The 22,695-nt window shown below is 52.6% G+C and overlaps 1 protein-coding gene across 5 annotated transcripts in view; it reads left to right on the top strand.

Annotated features, from left to right (window-relative positions):
* Positions 1–22,695, top strand: part of DPYSL2 (dihydropyrimidinase like 2) — a 66,720-nt gene that overhangs the window by 31,212 nt on the left and 12,813 nt on the right. For 2 of the 5 annotated variants that reach the window (XM_021374835.1, XM_021374836.1), the window contains 6 exons: positions 2,221–2,309; positions 3,536–3,720; positions 17,873–18,037; positions 18,704–18,765; positions 19,533–19,613; positions 20,453–20,521. In XM_021374835.1, coding sequence (XP_021230510.1) covers positions 2,221–2,309; positions 3,536–3,720; positions 17,873–18,037; positions 18,704–18,765; positions 19,533–19,613; positions 20,453–20,521 — 651 coding nt within the window. The other 3 variants (XM_021374837.1, XM_021374838.1, XM_021374839.1) reach the window with 3 other exon arrangements.

Below are 22,695 nucleotides of genomic sequence, written 5' to 3'. Positions count from 1 at the left end.
CCCGTTGCGGGAGCCGATGTAGGGCAGGTACTGCGGACCCAACTTTTCCTTACATAAGGCGCGGTGCTCCCCTCGTCGGACCGCAGCGGGCATCGGGCGTTCTGACGGCTTCCAACCCCCCCCCCAGCCCCGCGGACACACCCAGTGCCATCCTCCGTCCCCGCCGTGTGACAGCAGCGCTGCTCCGCGTGCGCGCCCTCCCCGCGCATCGAGGTGTTTTATTTTTGGGAGGGGGGATGGAAATAAGAGCCTTCCTCCCCGGGAGGATGCCCGCGGGGAATAACGGTGCGCGTTGCTGCCGCTGCTCCGTGGCTCCCGTGGGCCAGGAGCCGCCTGACGCGTTTTTGCGCTGGCGGAACGCTCGGGTTTACGCGCTGGCTGCGCGGTGCGGGACGGCAGCGCGGCCCCGTTCCCGTGGCTTTGCTGCAGGTGATGCGGCGCGGCCCTCGGTGCTGCTTTTGTCTCAGTCTCGGGGGGGGCGGCCGAAACGAGCGGAAGGATCCGTGCTCCTTTCGGAGCCTTCCCGAGCGGCCGAGCATCCTCCGAGCGAGCCCTGCTCGATGCGCTCTGGGCCCCTGGCTGCTGGCGTGCGTCGGGGTTTCTGCCACCGGTGACACGGGTGGCCGAACCTCAGCCCATCCCGACGGCAGCAGCCTTTGTAGGAACCCACGCTGGAGGTGGGCACTGATGCTGCAGCGCTTCTGGGAATGGAGAGGGTGCAGGGCAGCGCGCTGTCTCCTGGCGTTGAGGGGTGGGCGGCTTTTCACGCCCGGAGTTAATTTGTTTGGCCTTGTCGGTGTTTGTAGGGGACCCCGTGTTTCAGTCTTGGGGTTTTTCCTTTGGGTTTTGGTGTGTTGTTTTCATAGAAGCAGGCATTGTTCGGGGAAACGCTCCGTTGCAGCAGGAGGGGAAAAAAGGGAGGGGGAAGGAGACACGTTCAACGTCTCATAGACCTTCCGTCCCTGCATAAAGGATGGATGTACGGGTGTCAGCTGGGAGCTGGTGCAATTCACGTCGCTCTTTTGGCACTCCGACTGCCAAAAATCCGGCGTTCCAGCTTAGGAGCTCTTTGATTCCTTTCTTCTCTTGAACCTAATTCAAAATCAGGGCACCGAGCAGCGCCGTCATGCATCCATTTGCTTCGGTTCGAGGCAGCCCTGAGTTCCTGTTCTGCTTTCTGCCCTTTCTTGCAGTCGCTTTTGGCATCGCCGCCCTGCGCTGTGGCTTTGTCCTATGGGGAGGGACAGCGACAGAGCTCTGCACCGGGGCCAAGTGCGGATTGAATGCAACACTGCATCTCTGTATGCGCTCTGATTGAAGCGTAGGTAATAGCAGGAGTGGAGGAAGCAGAAGAGCATAAGTCACTTTCAGCTCGAGTCCCCAGCCACAGCTCTGCAGCGCGTGCTCTGCTCCTGCTCCTTTCTGCTGCTGCAGAAAGGGCGGTTTTGCTTTGGAGCTCTTGATTTCCCAGCCAGGGGTGACCTGGGTGGCTGCACCAAACGCAGTGCCCAGCAGCTGCCTCATTTGCAGTTACCTTTCTGTTCCTGCCAAGCTGCCTCCCAGTCTGCGGGCGTTTTGAAGATGCTGTCCTTAAAGCCCTTCTTTTCAACTCGGTTTGCTCATCTGGGCTTGTTTTCCATCGGATCATGCGGTAGTGATCTGGGCAGGCAGTAAAAGCATCCGCTGCGCCCAAATGTCCCCGAGTTGGACAAACGGGGTTTGTTTGTGTCCCGTAACCCCTGGCAACAGACTCGTGGGCCATTTCCCTGACAGCCGTTGACTCACAGTTCGCCAAGTGGTGACTGCAGCGGGTGGGTGCACATGGGAAACTTTGCATGCGACCGAGGCGTTGAAAACAGCAGCGCCGTGGCTGTCACGCATCCCCGGAGAGCATCGTGCACTGCTCTTGCTGCAGGTGATGGTGCTGTGCTGTTGTACTGCAGGGCTGAGGGAAGCAGCCGAGCCTCAACCCAACGCCTTCCTCCCTTCTGCTTCCTTGGGATCGTTAGCGTGATGAAAAGGCTCGGGATGAAACAAAGCATTTTTATCTTAGCAGTTGAAAGCGCGGCGATGGATGGACTTGTGTTCCCGACGTGCGCTCCTGAATAATGCAGAGCTTGTTGCCAGCCCTCCTCTCTTTCATCTCCGGAGTGACACTGCAGACTGTCAGCTTTCTCCCGGCGTCATTACGAATTGCTGTGTGCTTCTTTTTTGTTGCAGAGCGATCGTCTTCTGATCAAAGGTGGCAAGATCGTCAATGACGACCAGTCTTTCTACGCAGACATCTACATGGAAGATGGGCTCATCAAGTAAGTGAATGTGGTGGCGTGCTGTGATTGGAGGTGTGGGGAGTGGCACTGCTTGGACCCTCGGTGGGTTGGGTTGCAAAGGAAAGTGCACGTTTGACGCTCACGCACGCTGATGTTTGATGCAGGAACCTTAAAAACGCGACCAAACTGCGCTGTCATTCAAGCGTGGGCTGAAGGAGGTGCTTCAGCGCGCTTCATTTTAGCCATGTGAATAGCCCCATGCTGAGATGACGCATGTGTTTGAAGTTATCTGTGTTGTAACAGCGGGCTGAGTTACAGTTGAAGGTATTTTGAATGCGGAGTTCAGTACCCGGATGCATTTAACTCTGTTTTAGGGCAGGGATCTGGACTGAGGTGAGCTCTCAAGGTCCCTTGCAGCGCTGTTTTCTGCAGCTCGATGATGCAAGGACCAATCCCGAATCCCTTGCACTTAATAAGGATCCTGTTGTTAGGACCGTGTACCTCTTTCCAGTGCACTTCTGTGTTTGCAGTCCCCAAAACATGCGTTTCTGGCGCGTGAAATAGAGCAGAGATTTTTTTGGAAAATTACACTTAGGAAAAAAGCAGCCGAGCCAGAGGTTACAAACAAGGAGTTTTCCTGTGCTGGCTCTAACAGGCAGCACATGTGCTTTGTTCATTAAGGTTAGAAGTCAGAGGAGCCAGACACAGGCAGCTCATTAATTGCCCCGTGTCACCCACCGTTGCGTTTTCCACAACAAATGGGTGAGAGGAGCTCCCACCAGGGCTGCGCATCCTTCCCGTTTGTGCAGGACCTACTTAATACCTGTGCGTGGAAGGAAAGCACAGAGGCAGAAGTGCTTGCTGTGCTTCCAAACCTGTGTTAACATCCACTTTTGCTGTGGGATCCCCGGCATCGGGTGTTGCACTGCCACTTGGCAGCCCCAGTGCTGCCCCAGCAGAGCTGCTGGCTCTTATTGTGCTTGGTCCCTTCTCCAGCTGGCTGCCAGCGTGGCTCCTGCTTTTCCTTCCTCTTAAACCTAATGTTCCCCCCAGGTCCCGAAGTAATTGCGTGCCTTGCTCTCTCTGTTATGCAGCTGCTTCAAGGGGAAGAATAAAACTGCATCAGCTAGGTCTGCCGGCCCTGTACTTTGCTTTATATGGATAAGGAAAACAGTGGCCGGGTTCAGCAGCGCAGGGTGTGTGTTTGCAGAGCGTGTCCCTCGTCATCTGCTGTCTGTCTGACCTGTTTGCAACCCGTGTACCAGGCAAATAGGAGAGAATCTGATCGTGCCCGGAGGAGTGAAAACCATCGAAGCCCACGGCAGGATGGTGATTCCCGGAGGGATCGACGTTCACACCCGCTTCCAGATGCCGGAGCAGGGGATGACGTCTGCTGATGACTTCTTCCAAGGGACCAAGGCTGCGCTGGCTGGGGGCACCACCATGATCAGTAAGCTTGGCTGCTTCTCTCTTCCAGCAGAGCTTTGCCTTTCTCCCGTGGTAACTGGGGAGGCTGTGAGCTGTGCGAGGGGTGTTTCGTACCCGGTAACATCAGCTGGGGGGTTTCTGATGGTTGGACAGGTCCTTGAGCAAAGCTTGCCTAGAGGCAGGGATGACACGCTGCAGTCTCCATGTGTGCAGCTGGCAGTCGCTTCCCTCTTGTTACTGCTGGCGGGTTTTAACTCTGCTACTTTGTGACTTTGCTGCTTTCCCTGTAGGTCTGCTCCCACTGGAACCAGAGTGACTTTGAGCTCTGGCTCCGGTATGAGCAGGATTCCCCGTGCCTGTTCCCTTTCTCCGTGATGGCTGAAGTTTGTGCTCACTCATCTGTAGAGCTCAGCCTTTCTGGAACAGCAGCTGCGACAAGAGAAAGGACAGCTGTGTCATGCAGGACTATCAGGGGATGGATAGGTGTCCGTGGTGTGGTTCCCTCTGAGCAGCTGGGTGCTGAAATGTCTCTGAAAACTGGGCCGCTTCTTTGAGGATTTGCACAGTCCCAATCTCACGTCTGCAGTTTTGGCACGGGGATTTTGGAGTCATCCGTTCAGCGGCGTTCCTTTGGTGCTCAGATCCTCTTTTGGAGGGAGGCAGAAATCGGGAAGCGAAAACATCTCAAAATAAAGACAGGCAGACGGGCTGAGTGTCCTGCGGGCTTGGACACCCATCGTGTTCCCCTCTTGGCTCTGTGATGTCTCCTAGGTGACGTCCAGCCAATCTGACCCCGCTGTCGTTGGCTGCAGAAGTTTGGCGTTGCCCTTGTTTGAGCTGGAGGGCTGGGGGGAAATAAGGGCTATAAAATAAAACATATCACTGCACGGGGCAGTGAGGGACAAAGGTGTAAAGCAGCCCGGTGCCTGAACACCCTGCATTGTTTCGTGTGCTGTGAGGTGCTGCCATTCCGCAGGAGGGGAGCTGAGGTACAGAGAGATGAAAGAACACGGTTCAGAACGAGTTCTGGTGGCTTTTGTCCCATCCAGGTACATATAAAGGGGATGTGGGGCACAGCCAGGAGCCTCCCTCGCTCTCCTTGGTTCAAACCCAGCTTCTTCCAAATGGGAGCATCCTCAGCTCTTAGAGGAGAGCTCTCTGATCCCTGTCCCAGCAGGGGGCTGGGATTGATTGATGCTGGGAGTAGGAGCCACTGGTGCTTCCACAGCTGGGCTCTGTTTGGGAAACAGAGCTCGTCCTGGGCCTGGCCCACACCAGGTGGTGTGTGAATTTGGTCATGAAATAACCTGGGAAATTGTTTTTCATAACGTTATCAATTCAGGGTGTGAAGTTTGAGTGTGAAGAATAACCTCTTGCCTTCAGGGAATGTAAACTGGGGATGTAGCTGTGGTTGTTCTCATTGTGTGCACTAATATTCATTTTTTCCCCTCTAAATCTTTGCTGTCAGTCTAAGTTAATGCTGCTTAAATGGGATTTGCTTTTCAGCTTCAGTTCATTGACTTGGTTTAATTGGGTGTCTGTGTTATTAGTACACCTGGTTCGTGTTGCCCACTTGAGTCATCGTTTTGTTCCTGCTTGTTAAGTTGGATTAGATCAACGTAACATTCTCTGTCATCTGTGTCTGGGCTCTGAGAGCATTACTTCCCCCAGTGGGAATGACCATTGTAAGCAGAAAGTCAAGGTTTCTACAGCAGCTCTTTGCTTCGGGTCCCAGTTGTTCTGTAGAAATGCTTAGGCTGTGTTTGCACACGTGTTGGGTGGCTTTATGACTGCAGTACCCACATGTCTGTGAACTGGCATTCGTAACACATCTCTGAGCTGGGGAAACTGGAGGAAAGTCCCCATTTAGAGCTTCCCCCACGTGTCCCACTCTGCCTTTGTGCTTTGGAGCAGGATAACAAAATGCACGACCACCTCCCAACAGAAGAACGCTTTCCTAAGGATGAGGGCAGCGCTCAGGCTGCTGGGACGATGGGGACATTGCTATGGGCGGGTATCAGCCACTGGAAGCCAACGTAGGAAAGCGAGGTCGGTAAATCCTGCATGGCATCAGAGCTTTGGGGGCTCTGCTCCGTGTCAGCTCGGCTGCTCTCTCCTTAGCAAAACTACAGCGTCTGCAGAGCTGTGTTCTCCGCAGTGGGAGGGAAGGGTGAGCGCGCTCTTGGTGGGTGGCCCCGGTTTTCCCCCCAGCAGGTGGGAGCTGTGCCTGGTCCCGGCCTCCTTCCTCTTCTGATAAATGAAGCTGAACTGGTTTGATCGCATCACGAACCCCGGTCTCAGAGTGAGCCCCTCCAGCGTTTTGCGGTGGTTTACGTTTAAAATACGGAGCCTGGGACTTCTTCCAAGAGAGCGTATTCCTGTGCTGGAGCTGGGGGTGGCTGTGTGCCTCCGTTCTCCAGGGGTTCATTTGGTCTTGGGAAGCACCCCCAGCTCTTCCTCTGTGTTTTAAGAAGACTTCCTAGGGTTTTTTTTTCCTTCACAAATCTCTCTCACCCGTGTGCTCTTCTCGCCTGGTTTGTCCGGGTGGGTTCTGCCGAGCGTCTCGTTTCAGCTGGGATCACATGAACGTTGTCCCTTTAATTCTCACATGGACCTCATCCGAGGGAAGCACGCAGGAATTCCAGCGTGTAATCTATTGTTTCCAAGCCCTGTTCCTATTTACTTCCTTTCCCCCTCAGAGTAATCTCGTTGCTGCAGCATCCTCGATGGGAGCATCGGCGTGGGGGTGGGTATCAAACGGAGCAGCCCCATTTTCTGCCCAGCCCTTCCCTTTCCGAGCCCTCTCCTCTCGCAAGCTGGGGCCGATTTCCTTTTCTGAGCAGGAATTCCTGCGGTGATCCTTCTGTCTTTGCCTCCCCTCCCGGTGCCAAGGATGCGTTGTGAGGCTCCAGCTGGCTTGGCTGGCGTACAGGGAAGCGGAGCTGGGTTTGCTGTGCGGGGCTGAGAGGTGAAGCGAGGCAGCGTGGTGGGATTGCTCTTCTGCAAGGGGAAGTTGCTGCGCTCCTTTCTCCGTCCCTGCCTTGACACGCAGCGTTTGCAGCGGGTTGTGTCAGCAGAGGGCGAGCAGCGCTGAGCGTCTCAGGGGAACAACGTGGCTTTGGGGAAAGTTGGATTCTCGCCCGTTTCTAACGTCGGAATGAAGCGGCTGGGTGTTACGTTGAAGGGAGGATGCCGGGGTGATCTACACGTGACTTTGGAAGAGAAGGGTGCATGGGGCTGTAGTTCATCCAGGGCAGCTTCCCTGAGCTCCCCCTGTTTTCTGTATTGGATGGGACGAGAGGGAATGGCTTGAAGTTGTAGCAGGGAGGGTCAGGTTGGGTGCTAGGAACAATTTGTTCTCTGAAAGAGCGGTGATGCTGCCCAGGAGGGGCTGGGGTCACCGTCCCTGGAGATGTGGCACTGGAGGACGTGGTCAGTGGGCACGGTGGGGTGGGGTTGGTGGTCTCGGGGGTATTTCCAGCCTTAATGATCCCGTGGTTCTGCGGAAAGAGACCGGTCCTTGTGGAGTTTGGGGAATGGGCTCGGCCTGAAGTTGTCCTTTACAAGTGTTTTTCTCACCCAAGGAGACTATGGAGGTTACGTTGAGCTCAAGATGGCATTTGTGAGCCCGCTTTGTCTCAGCATGAGAGAGGCTGATGCCCTAGGGAGCTATCAGAGAAACTAAGAGCAGGGTGGTCTCTTAAAGCCCCATGTTTGTTTGGTCACTTATTACTTGTGATGGGTGAAATTCCCATTCGACATCCACGGAGCAACTCCCCCTGACTTCAGCAGAGGCAGGATTTCCCCTCTCTGCTTCTCACCCTGCAGAAAGGACAAAGCTAAGCTGTGTGTATTTATTGGCTCCCTGATCCTCTGGCCTGTTTAAAGTCCTGGTGAGAGCAGCGTCCGTCCACGGCATCTCCCACGCACATTTCACCCCCCCCCCCCCAACACTGCTGCTTCCTGGGTATCTGCTGTCCTTGAGTCAAGCTGCTTGCTGACATTGCCTGTGTTGACTCAGTCAACCGCTGTTATAATCACAGGGAGAAATTACAGTGAGGAGAAATTATAGCTCTGTTTGGCTTGGTGACTTGGGAGCCAGCTGCCTTTTGAACTTGACTAGCAGTTATCCTAATAGCACGGAGAATATACACTTGGGATACGAGCTTTGTCTCTGGGGAGGTTCAGAACACGAAGGGGAACTTGGAATGGAATGCAATCTGCTGCTTAATGCTTTGCCCTGCTGTTGAAGGGAGGGCTGGAGCAGGATGGCAGGGCTCTTCAGGAGAGTGCTGGCTGCTCGGCTCCGGTCAGCAGTGCAAGCAAGGTGATTTCACAGTTCCTGGGTTATCCTGAGACATCACCACCGCAGCGTCCAGGGTGGTTCCAACCTAGTACGGTGCCTCACCTCTCAGATTTTGGACTTCAGAGGTGTAAGTGCAATAGAGGGAGGTTGGAGAAGGGCGTAGGGAAGGGCCAGGCAGAGTTCTGGGGCAAGGGCAAGCTGGCACAGCATGATGTTAGATCACCTACAGCCCTGCTGGCTGCTGTGTTGCTATGGGGGTTGGTCCTGTCCTGGTAGAGAGCAGGAGTCTGGATGGTGGGCAAAGGAAGAGGATGGAAACAGAAAGAGGGAGGGGACCCAGCAGTCATGCACAGAGTGTAAACCAAGCAGTGGAGTCCAAGGGCAGCGGCCACAGAGCTGCAGCATCTCACCCGGTCATGGAATGGTTTGGCTTGGAAGAGACCCTTACAGCTCATCCAGTCCACCCCCTGCAATGTTCTGCAGAGAACAGCCCAAATTTTGTTCCTTTTTGCACCCGGTAGCAAAGATAAAAGAGGAACTGTGCAGGGGGGGGCAGCCATGCCAGGCTGCAGTGCGTGCCTGCTTCACCTTCCAGCAGCTGGTAGTGATTCATCTGCAGCAGAGAAACATTTAATTCTCTAGAAATCTGCAGGAAACGTGCACTTGTTTGAACGTTGGCTATTTGTATGGGGAGAGGCTTCCCTTGGATGCTGGTATTAAGATAATGACGTGACCACACAGGAGTGCAAAATCCCTCTGGCCCTTTCTCTGCTCTCGGTGCCTTTTATACCCCCCTGCTCTTCGTGCTCTGCACCCATTCACGCTCAGTCCTGCTCGCTTCGCTGCCCTCCAGCTCCCTGCTGATGCGTTCCTTGCTTTCATTCAGAGCAGCCTTAAAATCATTCATGAGAAAGTCCGTCTGCAGGCGGGGATGGGCAGCGTGCTGCGCTGCTCTGCCTTTAAGCCCCTCTAAGTCCATTAGGCATCGTGGTACCCGTGGGCTGACCCTGCTGCCTGTGCTTCCTGCTGGCTCCTCTTTGCTTTCTGCTGGGTGGGATTGTGCCCGTTGTTCTGCTGGGGTTTGCTAAGGGGTCTTGCTGGAGCCAGCCTGCCAGCTCCTTGATGTCTCTCGCCGGTGAGTGCAGAAGGAAGCAGCTGCTCAGTCCTTGACGTATGTTGTGTCTTGTTCCGTGCAATGGATTCCCTTTGGGCTGCAGTGATTGTTTGTAGTGTCTTTGCTGCTCCTGCGAGGAATAATTAAGGGCCTGAGAGCTGTGCTTCTTTGCATGAGGCAGTGCAGGAGGTGGTGGTCCCTGCCCCTTCCCAATGGCCCTACCTGCTGCCTGGGCCATCGTCCTTTCTTAGAGCATCAGCAGCTTGGGGATGGAGTCCTGCGAAACCACTGCTGTTCAGCACAGCTTGCCTGGCAGCAGATTTCCACTATTTTCCCATCTCCTGTCATTCCCAGAGCTGCTCTGCGCCCCGTCCCTCCCTTCTCTCTGGTCTATCTACATCTTTGGCAGCACTGATTTCTGACCGAGGCCCTAGCACTGCTTGTTTTGTTCCACGAGGAGGAAGGAGTGGGTGCAGGCTGTCCCGCACGTGCTGCAGCCTGGATACTCTGAATGTAGCTCTGCACAAATGAATGCTGCAACGTCCACGGCGCTGACGGTGCAGCCGTCTTCCTGCAGATGGAACTGACCTAGATTTTTCCGTGCGTCCGAAAAGAGGGATTTGGCGCTCGCTCAAGAGAAGCAACCAGCGTTGTGTGTTTATGCAATAGCACTTAATCCCTCTTATTCCACGGAGTGGCCGGGATCGCCGTGCTGCTTTCCCGCTGCATGGAGTTGACGTTCTTTGCTTTGAAGAGCTGCCTTTGAATGCTTCCCTTCCTTTCGTGTGCCCGGTGCTCTCAGCCCCGAGTCCCGTGCCTTGTGGATGACACACAGAAGGATGGAGCTAATGGGTATCACTTCACTCTGCGTTTTGCATGCTGCCCAGTTTGAGCTGGGTCCTCAGCGGCCTGAGCAGATGATCGCTGTCTGAAGCTTGTCTGCTGGAGGCTGAAAAGCAGTCTTAAAAAAAAAAAAAACCCCAAACAACACAAACCCACCTCCGTTAACGCTGTCTGTGATGGGTTTCCAGGGCACGTATCAAATCTCGCTAGATAACCTGTCTTACTCACCTTCAAGTTGAGACAAGGTCTTAAAAGCAGCAGGAAATGGTGCCTCCAACCCTTTCCTTGACATGGATGGGTTCCTGCCTTCCTGCCGGCGTTCTTTGGCTTCTTTTGCCTTCCCATGAGCTTGACTCAGCAGAAATCATCCTTGTCAGACAGGAACTTTAGCTTTCCACACTGGGAATCAGCATTGCCTGGCGGGGGAAGGAAGCAAATGATGCCTGAAAGAAACGGTGGCAGAACGAAACGCATTATTTCTCATGTGGGCGCTGTCGGCGCGGTGGAATTTGGTGCCCTGAGCCAGCAGAGCCCTTTTCCATCTCTCCCTCTCAGCCACTGTGCCTTCAGTTCGTGGATCCCATCTGTTTCTTAGAGACGGGACCTTTTTAATCTTTCTGCTGAGAAGAAGCGTTGAAGGAATACCAATTAGCTCCCCTTGTCCTGGCATACTCCAGTCACGCTTTTGTTGCTGGCTGCTGGGGCTCTGCATGCATCTCTGCACCACCCCGACTCCCTTGGCAGCCGTGTGCAATGGAAAGGAATGCAGCAATGGGCACTGAGGAGTTATGGATGCTGGAAAGACTTTTCTTCCCTTGGTCCAACACCGTTGGTGCCGCCAATGGGCGCATCGTTTAATTTCTCCCTGCTTTCCTTGTTTTTAAGCAGTAGGAGGAACCATTGGGTTTGATGCAACTGGGGAACCTCACGGTGAGTTTGCAAAGCCCATCTAAAAGGGCTGTGCTATTGGAAGTTCTCCTTCCTGACAGCTTCTAGGGCATGTTTTCAGCAGGTTGCTCTGTTCCTGAAAGCAGTGACATGTGTGCAGCGCGTGTGGTTTTGGGATCTGGGGGACTCTGTAGTGGTTTACATGGGAATGCCATTCCCTGGTGCAGCCTGTGGGCAACGTGAGCTGGTGGAGGAGCTCTGTGAGAACCATCCCGTGCCATTATACAGTGCAAAGAGGAAGAAGGAGGAGAGTTCTCAAATAATTGCACGGTGAGAGGTAGCTTAACCCAGCAGAGTTACATCTCCCCCCGGAAACATCTGTCTCTTAAGGATTCTTCCCAGCTCAGGGCATGGGAGCTGATCCGTCTCTTCCCAAGAGTTTGATGTATTTCAGAAGGGGTTTTTCAGGATTTGTAGCAGTGTCCAAAGAGATGAGTTCAGCCCCTGATGGGGTTCAGATGACTTCTCAGACTGATGGACTTTGCCCACCACGAGGCATAGTAGTTGGGTGAAGTTACTGTAGCTGGAGAAAACCATAGATGCTCTTCCATCAAGCAGAATTTGGCCGTGGCTCCAAGATCAGCATTTGCTCCTGTTAGTTTGTGGAGCAGGTTGCTATGCAAACACTCTATAGAAGAGGGAGAGAGCAGCTGTATGGAAATGATCCCACCGAGCTGCCCTGCAGCTCTTGTTCTGCTTGCTGCCAGCAATGAAACTGAGGTCGTGAATGTGAGAGATGGCTGTCAAGGTTTGATCCGTGGTGAAAACAAAAGACAGAGCCTTGTCTGTGCGAGCTTCTGTCAGCAGTGTGGGTTGGAAGGGCCTCACTGCAAAAATTCCCATTTACATCTGTGCTCCTCTTCATCCCCGTGCCCACATGAGATGGGGATGGGCAACGGAAGGAGGCAGAGAAGCCAGAGCCTGTTCCTGTCCCAGCTTCCCAACCAGTGGAAAAAGCCTGCTGGGCAGAGCATAGCTCCGCTGACCTGGGAGGGACAGCGTGTCCTCTTCTTTCTGATCACGCTTTTGCCCTGTGGGTGCTGCTGTGGTTGAGTTTTGCCTTGACCTGAGACCCGTGGCTGCAGCAGCGCTTCGCTCGGTCCCATTCCCCAAAGCATCCAGTTCCGTTTGTCTTTGAAGCGTTGGGCTTCGAGTGTGGAGTGTGCCTGAAGGAAAACATAAGCTTTGGAGTCACTCGAGTATCTCTTCTGAACTTGGCTCCCCTCCTCCTTTACCATGGTGACCCGAGTGTGCCATAAACCTGCTCTGTAAGGACCTGGGACCTTTCTTTCATCTATGGATGCGGTCATTCCAACTGTGGAAGGGAGGTTAGTAATTATTCTTTGGACATACAGCCTGCTGTTCCTTAAATTCGTGTCCAGAAGACATTATTAATCATATTTTGGATCTGATCAGGCAGCTTAAAAGACAAGGGAAATATCTGCGTGACATCAGCGAGGGAGTAACAGAACATTGCAGTCTGCAAATGTCACCAGCAAGGATGCATCCAATCCTTCTGAGTCTCGTCCAGTTTCTGACTTTCTCTGCATGGAGTCTCATAAACTGGATCGAAATGGAGAGGGAACAACCCCTGGTGTCACTGATGCTGCCTTCCTCTCTGTTGGTCTGGTAGATGCTTCCAAGCGAATGACTTCAGTGCAGTTGCATTAGAATGGGACGTGCCATTGGGTGCAGAGAGCTGTTACTCCTCGGAATGATCCCCTCTGTTCTGCAAAAAACATCATTTGGGGATGGTACCCCCAGCTGTGCAAACTAAATCTCATTGTGAGGTGTTAAGAGGTTTCTTCGCTTACATCCTTGTTATTTTTCCATAGTCAATGCATCAGCTTGGGTACAGCAGGTAGGTGAAGCAGTGACCTTAAAGGTGCTCTGCTAGCGAACCTTCCTTGTCCTAGATTGAAAAAATGCACCCTGCCATGTATTTTGGAGGGAGAACTGTCTGAAATGGGAGCACGGGAGATGCGAGGCTCTTTCAGGTGGCTTGGTTTGGGATTTCGGAGCTCAGAAGCAGCGCTGAGCTCTCTCCTGTTGCATAGAGTTGGTTTCCAAACAGCGCTGTCACCAGACAAGGCACGCTTCCTTGACCTTGGTTAGAATGATATTTAACAGTAGAAGGGATTGTGGCATCTTACAGCTGAGAGTTGGAAGCCTCGGGATGAAATAAGGTCTCTGATTATGGCATAATCTTCTCTTGCCTGACTTCTCCTTCGTGTGCGTTGACTGGATCCCATTCACTTTGACAGCATCTCTCCCAGTCTGTCCCTGTGCCGGGAGAGCACTGCTGCAGCCACAGACCAGCAGCAGCTCCACTCTTCTTTGCAGGGAGCTCTGCAATTACCAGGGCTGAATTTAATTACAACCCTTCCATAAAATGCCTTCCAACAGAACGTACAACTCAATAAATGCAGCGGATCTCATCACACGCGGTGGCTGCAAAGATTAAGTTGTATTAAAAAGGCAGATGTGTTTATAGTAATCAAGCTGCTATTTAAAACCTGACTGCTAACAGTTAAATATTGAGGATTTACACCTTATAAACTCCACTTAAACAATAGGTGCATTCTGTGCTGGTCAGAGCCTGAAATAATGCATACCACTGCAGTTCATAGCAGTGAATGGAACCCTGCACACGTGGTTTTATGACATACCCAATTTTTGTGGCCGGTTGACCTTAATTCAGTTTTACATTGTCTGTATCAAATAGTTTTTCTCTTTCCTGGTAGTAGCCTTCATTGGCCGAAGACGGAGGAAGAGTTTCGTGCATGCTTTAGATGTCGCATAATTAAACCGGTTGGAAAAAGGCTTTACAGGGCAAAGCTGGAAGCAAGAAACTATTAATAGAAACTCCAGGAAGAGCTGTTAGCGAGCCAAGCCCCGCTCAGATGAGACAGGATGTAAAAAAGAAAAAGAAAAGGAAAAAACCTGAACATGCCACAATACCAGGAAGCTATAAAACCCATTAATCCCCACCCATCCGGGCATCCATCCAGCAAATAACGTTCTGTTTCCAATGCGGGGCTGGATTCAGCTGTGCCACCGAGGTCTAGAAAAGCAGTCGCTTCCCTTAAGCTGGGTTCTTAAAGTGCATTTTTGGAGATCTTTAGGTGCCAGAGAGCTCTTTGAGGTGATGTTTTTCAGTCCCAATGCATCTGGTAGGCTATTGGTGAAGTGCCCCATGATCCCATCTGCCCACTGCCTCTGTTCTCCATCCGGGTGCTGCTGGGGCAGAGCTGCAGACATCCCCCTGCTTTGGGAAAGCTCTGAAGGACCAGAGCTGCAGCGTGCTGGAGTTGGGAAGAGGAAACCAATAATGCCCCAAGAGGTGGGGGGTGCCCCATCCCTGGAGACCCCCAGGGTCAGCCTGGATGGAGCTCTGAGCTCCTCTGGGTGTCCCTGTTCATTGTAGGGGGTTGGAGCACACAGCCTCTAAGGTTCCCTTCCAACTCAAACCATTCTATGACTCAAAGTTCCCATTAAATCAAAGTTTTCTCCTTCCCCTTTGACTTAATGCTGAGCGTTATCTCTTCCCCGCAGCATTCAGCCTTTTGGGGTGGTAGGATGCATCGTATTTCACGTGGCTGAATTCTAGGATATGGAAGCCACACAGATAAGCTCACAGTGGTTAGTGCTGTTGTCTCACTTTGGTTATTGTCTGCTTTTAATCTTGAGCTGATTAATCTGCCCAAGAGGAGAGCAGAGGATCAGGAGAGGGGCAGAGAGCAGCCATGGGTGGGAGCTCAACTACTTGGAAGTACAGATGCACCTTGTAAACAGTGTAATGGGGGGGGGAGAGCAAAACCCAGCACATCAAAGAGGTAATTAAAGGCTGTTTGATGATGGCATGTGGCTGCACAGGTGCTCAAATCCCACTGCATTCCAAAGGGAGGTGAACTCTGCCTTTGTCTGAGGAAAAGACAAATAAACTGTCCAGGAATGCTGGAATCTCATCGGTTTCTTATCAAGGGAAAAATGAGACGATTGGTAGAATACATCATCTTTTTGTTTTTCCTCCCGCGGAGCAGTTGCTATCCTGACGTAGACCAGCTTGCTTTACGGGCCCTTGCCTTTTGGATTCCGTGTCTCAGAAGGTTGAAAGATAAATCTGCAGCGTGTTTTCTGCTCCGAGCTGAGGAACCGCTGCAATCCAAACCCTGGCTTTGCCACTTTGCCTACGGAGGAGCAAAGAGGAACGTCAGGATTGGACCCCAAGTCCAGTGCCGTGCAGGGAGCTGCTCTGAGGAGCGCAGCTTTGCAGTTCCTCCTCCCAAGGTTTCGCCGTTAATGGAGTGATACTGAAACCATCTTTCCCTTTCTGCCTTTTTCTTCTTCCTTTTGTTTCTTTTTTTGGAGCGAGCTTTGAGCTCGAAGTGAGTTGGCGACTTCCTCCTCCGCGCTCGGCGGCTGACATCATTTGTCCAGCAGGAAGAAAACAGCTGGGCTTGGAAACGAGGCGAGACCAAGGCTGCAGCAAGCTGGAGAGCCAAGGGCTGACAGCAGAGCGGTGCAACACTTTGCCTTGAGTGCATCCTGCAGGCACGAGGCTGCTCCGTGGGGTTCCCTGGGGAGCAGCGCTCGCTGAGGTTGCACAGCGCGCTGCTTTTCACATTGCAAACCTCCGGGGTCGTCCCCACGGCTCCGTGCTCTGCTGGGTCAGGAGACCTCGCATCCGTGCTCGTAGCCTGGGGTCATCTCGGGAAGCTCAGGGCTGTGGGAACGGAGCGGATGGAGCTTTCATCTGCTGCTCTGTGCTGCTCTCTGCGCAGGGACCGTAATGAAAAAGCTTTTTGTTGCACTCTGAGCTCTGCCCGAGGGCTGGAAGGAGCTCTGAGCTGCACGGGGACAATCCCTACCCAAACTCAGTAAGCAGAAGTAGTTAACAACACTTGGTTGGTTTAACAGCAGGCAAGGAATCGGTCTTCACTCTTCTCCTTTAAGGGACCTGGGCTCATTCTTGCTCGCTTGGGCTCTAGCTATTATGTTTTGACTAAAACACAACCAACCAAACAAAAACTAAGCCCCCCAAGCCCCCAGCGTAGAGGAACGTAGGACAAGGCTTTGCAGTGCGGTGACAAGAGGTGGAAAAAGGGAGAAGCCATTTGCACGCCTGTCTGAATTACTTCTAGACTGGAACGTGGGGCTTACACCCGTGTTTCTTGTGCCTTCCGTGCAGCATCTGCTGCCTCTGCAGCAGCACAGGTGGGTGATGGTTGGATTCAGTGCTTTCTGTGGTCTTTTCCAGTCTTTATGAGCAGCTCCTTCCCCCGTGCTGCAGCTCAGGTGTGGCTTCCCCAGCTCTCTTTGGACTGGTTCGATCACAGGTTTGGGGGAGGCTGGTGCTTACCTTGCACGCCCGAGCCTGCTGCCCGCGTGGATGGAACCAAGTGGGTGATTCGTAGTGTTTGCCTGGCACAGTGCTACGACGGAAGCAAAGCGTTCGGTGTGGATGGGGGTGATGGGTTGTATGGCTGGCTGTGAGCTCCAGGGAGCTGCTGCGAGATGTGGCGGCGGCACGGCTTCCATATGACACATCCCAAATCCCCAGAGCTGATTTTCATGTGCATACGCACCGCTGCCTCCGTCCCTTATCCTGATTATAACCAGCTGTGGTCTGACTTTGTCAGAGATCCGGTGGAGGTCCCTTACCCCCTCTCCCACTCCCTCCGCTGACTCCCATTAGTCATACTTGGGCAGTGCATGAAATGGGATGGTGATAAAGCTCTGATCCTAAACACCAGAGCTGGTCCTAGGGGCTCTGTGCTGGGCTGCAGAGACCGTGGCCTTAACCCCTTGGTGTCCCCGGCAGAATTCCCTTAATTTCTCCATCTGGGGGCTGAGAGCTCTCTCATGGCACCTTTCGTCTGAGCAGAGATGGATTTATGACACTGCTGCCATCGAGATTAAATGGGATTTTTTGGCTTTTTAATAAGCTCACAGGCGGAGGAAGACGGCTCTTGTGTTAAGACAGCGCCATGGCTGCAAACCTGGGTTTTCTCCACGTCCCTTTGGTAATGCAGAGGGAATGTTATTTTTCTCCTTTGTTGTTCGTACTGTTTCAGCTGAAGATTAAGTTTGGCAGAGTGACAATGGGCTGCAGAGTGGCCAGGAAACAATTCCGTCTGGAAGCTCGTGGAAGGGTTCTGACCATGGGAGAGGAGGAGCTGGTGGAGGAGAAGTCAGATGGTTTTTCCAACAGCGGGGCTGTTTGTCAGCTGGTTGAGTTTGGCTTCATTTTCCCAAGGGGGGTGAGAACAACATCCCTGAGCTGATGCCAGGCAAATGTCAGAGCTTTCACCCGTAGCACAGATTTCTTTCATGGGCAGAAGTCTGTGTCCTCGTGAGCAGACGGAGCCCTCCTATTCCTGAACCCTTCAGCTGGTCCAAGCTGCAGCTGTGCTGATGGTACATGGGCAAAGAGCTGCATGACACGTCCATCCCTTTGCAAACTGGAGCAGTGCTTCGAGGGGCAGGCGTGGGCTTTTTGGAGAAAAGCAAATATTTGAACAGCTGTTTGCTAGCTGTCGTGCAAAAGGCAGAGAGGGAGTGGGTAATTTTGCAGGAAACAGGGCTGGTTTGGGTCATCCTCTTGCCTTTGTACAGCCTTTACATGCCTCAGACATTGGAAACATCATTACCAAATCCCTTCAGTTACCATGTGAGATGGTTCTGCACCTGTAGTGCTGGTGGAATATGCTGTAGCTGCCTGTGAAGGCAGGTGCTGTTTGACCCAAGGGGGTGGGCAGCATGGCCATCTCTGCAGCCAGGACAGGCTGTTGGCCCTGCTCGTTCTTCACTTTGCACTGTGTCTTGTTTGGGACATGGAGCAAAACACAGCTCGTACCTTAAGGGGAAAGGGATGGCTTGGTTTTGCAGCAAAGCATGCTGTCTTAAACAGCCAAGAACGCTGAGCCAGCTGCTTACTGGTGTTTTTGTTGTCTTTCCCAGTTGATCACGTGGTTCCTGAGCCGGGGACCAGTTTGCTGACTGCGTTCGACCAGTGGCGAGAATGGGCGGACAGCAAATCCTGCTGCGACTACTCCCTGCACGTGGACATCACCGAGTGGCACAAAGGCGTCCAGGAGGAGATGGAAGCTCTGGTTAAAGATCACGGTATGTGCAGTTAGAGGAAGCTCGGGGGAGCCTTTCCCCTCCTTATTCTTCAGAATTGGCTCCCCTGTGTCTCAGGGCTGGCTTTTCAGACGTGCTTTATTCTTCCATCCTCACGACATCGGGCCCTGACGTTGTCTTGTCCCATTGATGTGGGGAGTGCTGACGTAGAGCTGAGCCTTGGGCTGCTGCCGGGCAGAGGAGCACCTTTGTTCAGTGGAAACCCATCAGCTTGAACTCGAAAATCTTGTCTTGGTTCATGTGTAGGAAGGCAGGAGAGGGAAAGGGGACTTCTGAGAGCCCCCTGTGCCTTGGGCAGTACACCCATGGTGCAGGAGGGCACGTTGGCAGACAGAGCTGCCCTATCTCTTGCCTTGTGTGCAATGCATTCCACTTATTTTTTTTTTCATTCAAGCTCCTGCAGTGCCAAATCCACAGAAGGATTCTTAATTTGTCCCTGTGTCAATAAATGCCACGTGGCAGAGGAGCTCCTGCCTTTGCACTGATTTGCTGAGAGAGCGTGCGCATCATGAGTATGCATTTCACAGCAGATTAAAGCAATGTATTTATCTATCATTACTGCTTGATGAGGGGCTGATGGAGGGGGGATGCCTTTTTCCTGTGCCTGCAGTTTGTATGCTAAAGACAATTCCTTTGCTCTCTTTCTAGGTGTGAATTCCTTCCTGGTTTACATGGCTTTCAAAGACCGCTTCCAGCTGTCTGATTCCCAGGTAGGAAGGATCACCTGCTGCTGGCACTGAAAGCCACGCATCCGTCTCTACCAGGGTTTAAATTCACTATGTTTGGATCTAGCATTCTTCTGGTTTCTATCTTTGTATGTGTAACAGTACCTAAGGTTTGTAACGGTACCCAGAGCTCTGCCTCGAAGAATTCTTTCAAGTCTTGGTGAAGGGAGAGCAATGGTAAAACTCATTTTGAGGGAACCGAGGGTTTATCCCAGCTCCTTTCGTGTGGAGGCAGTGGCAGTTTTATAAATCACTGCTTTTTGCATTGGCACAGGGCAGGGCAATGAGATCTCTGGTGTGTGTTTGTAAACCAGAGCTCATCCTGGTCCAGAAAGCGGGTTTGGGGCTATGGTGCTGGAACCACTGGGGACTTAGGAAGGAATTGCCCTCCTGGTTGCCCTTGTAGTGGCTCCATCTGAGCACGGCTAATTGTTGAGACGGATAGTTTATATTTCTAAACGGATAGTTTATATTTCTAAACGCGGTGGGAGGAGAGGAATGCCTGGGAGTCATTTGGAACCGTGTGGGAGGCAGTGGTGGGTGGCAGTTACCTCTAATGACTCTGGCGAGCGTTTTAATGAGCGGCCATTAACAGAGCAGGCATCCCTTGTGGGTTAGTCAACCTGAGCCCTCTCAAACTCGTGGCAGAGTGGGAAATCTCGCTCCTCTCTCCTCCATTCTGACAAATTCTGGATGCTGTACGCCCACCACAGACCTGGTGTGCATTGTCACGTGCATTCTCCCTCTTTCAGATCTATGAGGTCCTGAGTGTGATCCGGGATATCGGTGCGACAGCTCAAGTGCACGCTGAGAATGGTGACATCATTGCCGAGGTATGTGCTGTTTGTTCTGTGGATTATCAGCTTCAAGCTGCCGGGAGAGGTTTGGAACTCCACATCTCTCTTTGCAACGGGGATATCTCCGAGGATATTTCCATCAAGGAGGCAGGCAGAGCTGTGCATCGTGCCCTTCATGGTCAGGGATAAGTCAGGTTGTTGGGGCAGCTATCGGCCACCTCCGCCTTCCTGCCCATAGCTGAAAGACTGTGCCTGGCTGAGACTGCCACTGCACACAGGAAAATGCTTAGGGAAGGAAAACAACTTCATGTAGTAGCTGGGATGCTGACACTCGGAATCCTTTAATCAGGGACAAAGAAGCAGCGTTACTAATTGGATTTGATCTGCAGCTTCCTTTTGTACATGGCGTCTCATGCATGCGTGCAAAGTGTGGCGTTGCAAAGGGTTTCTGCATTGTCTCAGTGGGGAGAAGACCACCTGAGTCTTTGAGCCCAGCGGCATGCAGGCTCTGGGTGATATTTCCATGAGATACTGGTTTTTGACATTGCAGAGAGACTGTTTTATAGACACAGATGAGCAGGAAAGTTAAGGGGACTGTGAACACGATGTGAAGCAAGTTAATATACAAGGCTTCCCCGACCTGTGAACAAATCAGCAGGGCTTTTGTAGAGCTCTGGTTATTCTCAGCAGTGGATGTTGGACAGAACTCTGGTTCTAAGGCCCTAATGCAAAGCCCCATGTGACCATTAACTAGGACAGATGCTGAGGATCTCACTTGTACCTCTTTCAAACAGCTGTGTTTGCTGCAAGAAAAGTGCATGTTGCTTTAAATCTTTTTTTTTTTCCTGCTCTTTTTTTTTTTTCATCTGCCTTAGGAGCAGCAAAGGATCCTGGAGCTGGGAATCACAGGCCCTGAAGGGCACGTGCTGAGCAGGCCTGAAGAGGTGAGGATGCCTTTGCCTTTACCCCCCCCAGCTTAAACCATTTCTGCATTGCCATCGCGTAGCTCCTATGGGGATGGATGTGGCCAGGAGCAGGATTTCATCCTGGCTATGAGCAGTATTGCTACATGGGATAAGGGAAGAGGCAAGAGCTCTTCTAGGGACTGACTCCTACTAAAAAACCACCAACTGCTCCCTTCTAGAGGCTTAACCACAGTGGGTGCTCATGAGAAATTGGGGAACCCCCTCAGCTTTTCTGCTGGGGGGAGGAGGAGCGCTTTCAGGGAACAGTTCTTCCACCCTGAGGTTGAATCCACCCTCTGGAAGTTGCTCACCTCTTTCTGTTGGTTACTGGAGAGGGTCTGGGAAGGCGCTGCTTTCACATCAGGTATCTAAAGCAAAGCAACATTCTGTTTTAGGCGCTTGTATCTTCTGTTGTATTTGATTGTTAGATGCGTGCTTTACAGATGGTGGGTTTGGGGTTGTTTTTTTTACCCAAATGATTTAGTGAAGGCACAGAGAATGTGTTCCAGCGGGGGGAGCTGAGTCTCAGGTCCTAGGCTAGCACTTCAGCGTACCTAACCCTCATCTTCTCCAGGGTTGAGCACCCTGATCCCATTTATCTCACTCCCTCTACATTCTTAAAAGAATCTGAAGAGCAGGGAAGAACCTCACGGCTTGCCCTTTCAGTTTGGTTCTTCATTTCCCTTCTTTCAGCATCTCTGAGCTCAGTACCTCACCACGGCATGCGAGGCTTGGGAATTCCATCCGTGTACTCACACACCATGAATTCTCTCTGTTCCCCCCAAGATAACAGCGCTTTGCTGCCTGCCAGATGCGGTCCTGCTGGACGCTGGAGGCGTGAGATCATCCGCACGTGCCCTCACGCTCCCTCAGTTTCCTCCCCTTGGTTCAGACAAGCAGCATCCAGAGGCGTTTCAGTAGGAACATAAATCATTCAGCTGCTGCAGGGGCAGGGAGAAGGGAATAGACTCAGCCCTCGCAGAGCTGCTTGGCCCCGGGAGCTGGGATTCTTGCTTCCTGGAAGTTGTGTGCTGACACGCTGAGTCTTCCACCCACTCCTGCGTTCTTTTTAATGGGACATACTTCTTGCCTTGCATCAGGAGAGCGGGAACAGATGCCGGCTTGACACTTAAGGGCTCATCTGTGGAGCATCCCCTAACTGTTATGGACTTAGGAAAGGCCGCTCCTATCTTGTCAAATCAGCCCAGCCTCGTCTGGCTGCTTCAAAGACCATCGTTAGTGGAGTGGGAGCTTCAGTGCGCTCCCCTGGCTCGGGTTTGGTGCTCCATCTGTCTCCTGCACTGTGCAGGAATGTGTTCTTGGTGGTGGGGTCAGGAGGGGTCCTGCCCCAGGGCGCGTGGCCCAGCAGCTGGGCAGCCCCGGTGCTCTGAGCTCAGCGGTGCCGTCTGCGCGGGGTGGAAGCGCTCGGCCCGCATTCTCCTCCTTCAAAGTCATAGGAAACAGAGCAGGAAGCGATGTCATCTGGTTCCCTCCCCTCCTTTTTCCCCCCCACCCCCCCGTTGTGTTTTTCAAACCACGCAGCGCTGTTTACGCTGGCTGATGAAGGCCACGTCCCAGCACACACACACACCCTGTGATCCTGCAGGGTGGGCAGAAGGCACGAATTGAGGTTTGCATTTCGCTGCTGGCTCCGGATCCCTCTCCCCTCTGTCACCTGCACTGAACCAGGTGACGTAGCCAACCCTTGGTTCCATCCTTCCCAAAGCCACCGCTGTCCCCAGGCAGCATCACCCACCACTTTTTGCAGCCCTTGGCCTTGCAGAGCGGATCATTCTGTGATGACTTTGGGGAGCGATCCGTCATTTTTTTTTTCTTGTTGCTGTTTCAGCCACAAGAACGCCGAAAGCCCGAGCGGTCCAAGCGCTCCAGGAAATGTCTGTCTTTTTTTTTTTTTNTTTTTTTTCTTTTTTTTTTTTTTTCTCTATTTTTCCAGGAGAACTGCTGTGCTAGGGCTTCTGATGCATGCTGGTAATTGCAAACATTCCCCTTTGGACTAGTCGCTGGCTTATTGTTATGTGCCTGTCACCATAGCATCTGGGCACAAGGCAGGAATTCAGCAGCCTCGTTCTCTTCTGGGCAGAAATGATCCTCTTCCTGCTCAGCAGCTGCTTGAAGGCGTTTTGGTCAGAGCT

This window comes from Numida meleagris, chromosome 21 (genome assembly GCF_002078875.1).
Source record: "Numida meleagris isolate 19003 breed g44 Domestic line chromosome 21, NumMel1.0, whole genome shotgun sequence".
Classification (NCBI taxonomy): domain Eukaryota; kingdom Metazoa; phylum Chordata; class Aves; order Galliformes; family Numididae; genus Numida; species Numida meleagris.
This window is presented reverse-complemented; position numbering and strand designations above follow the sequence as displayed.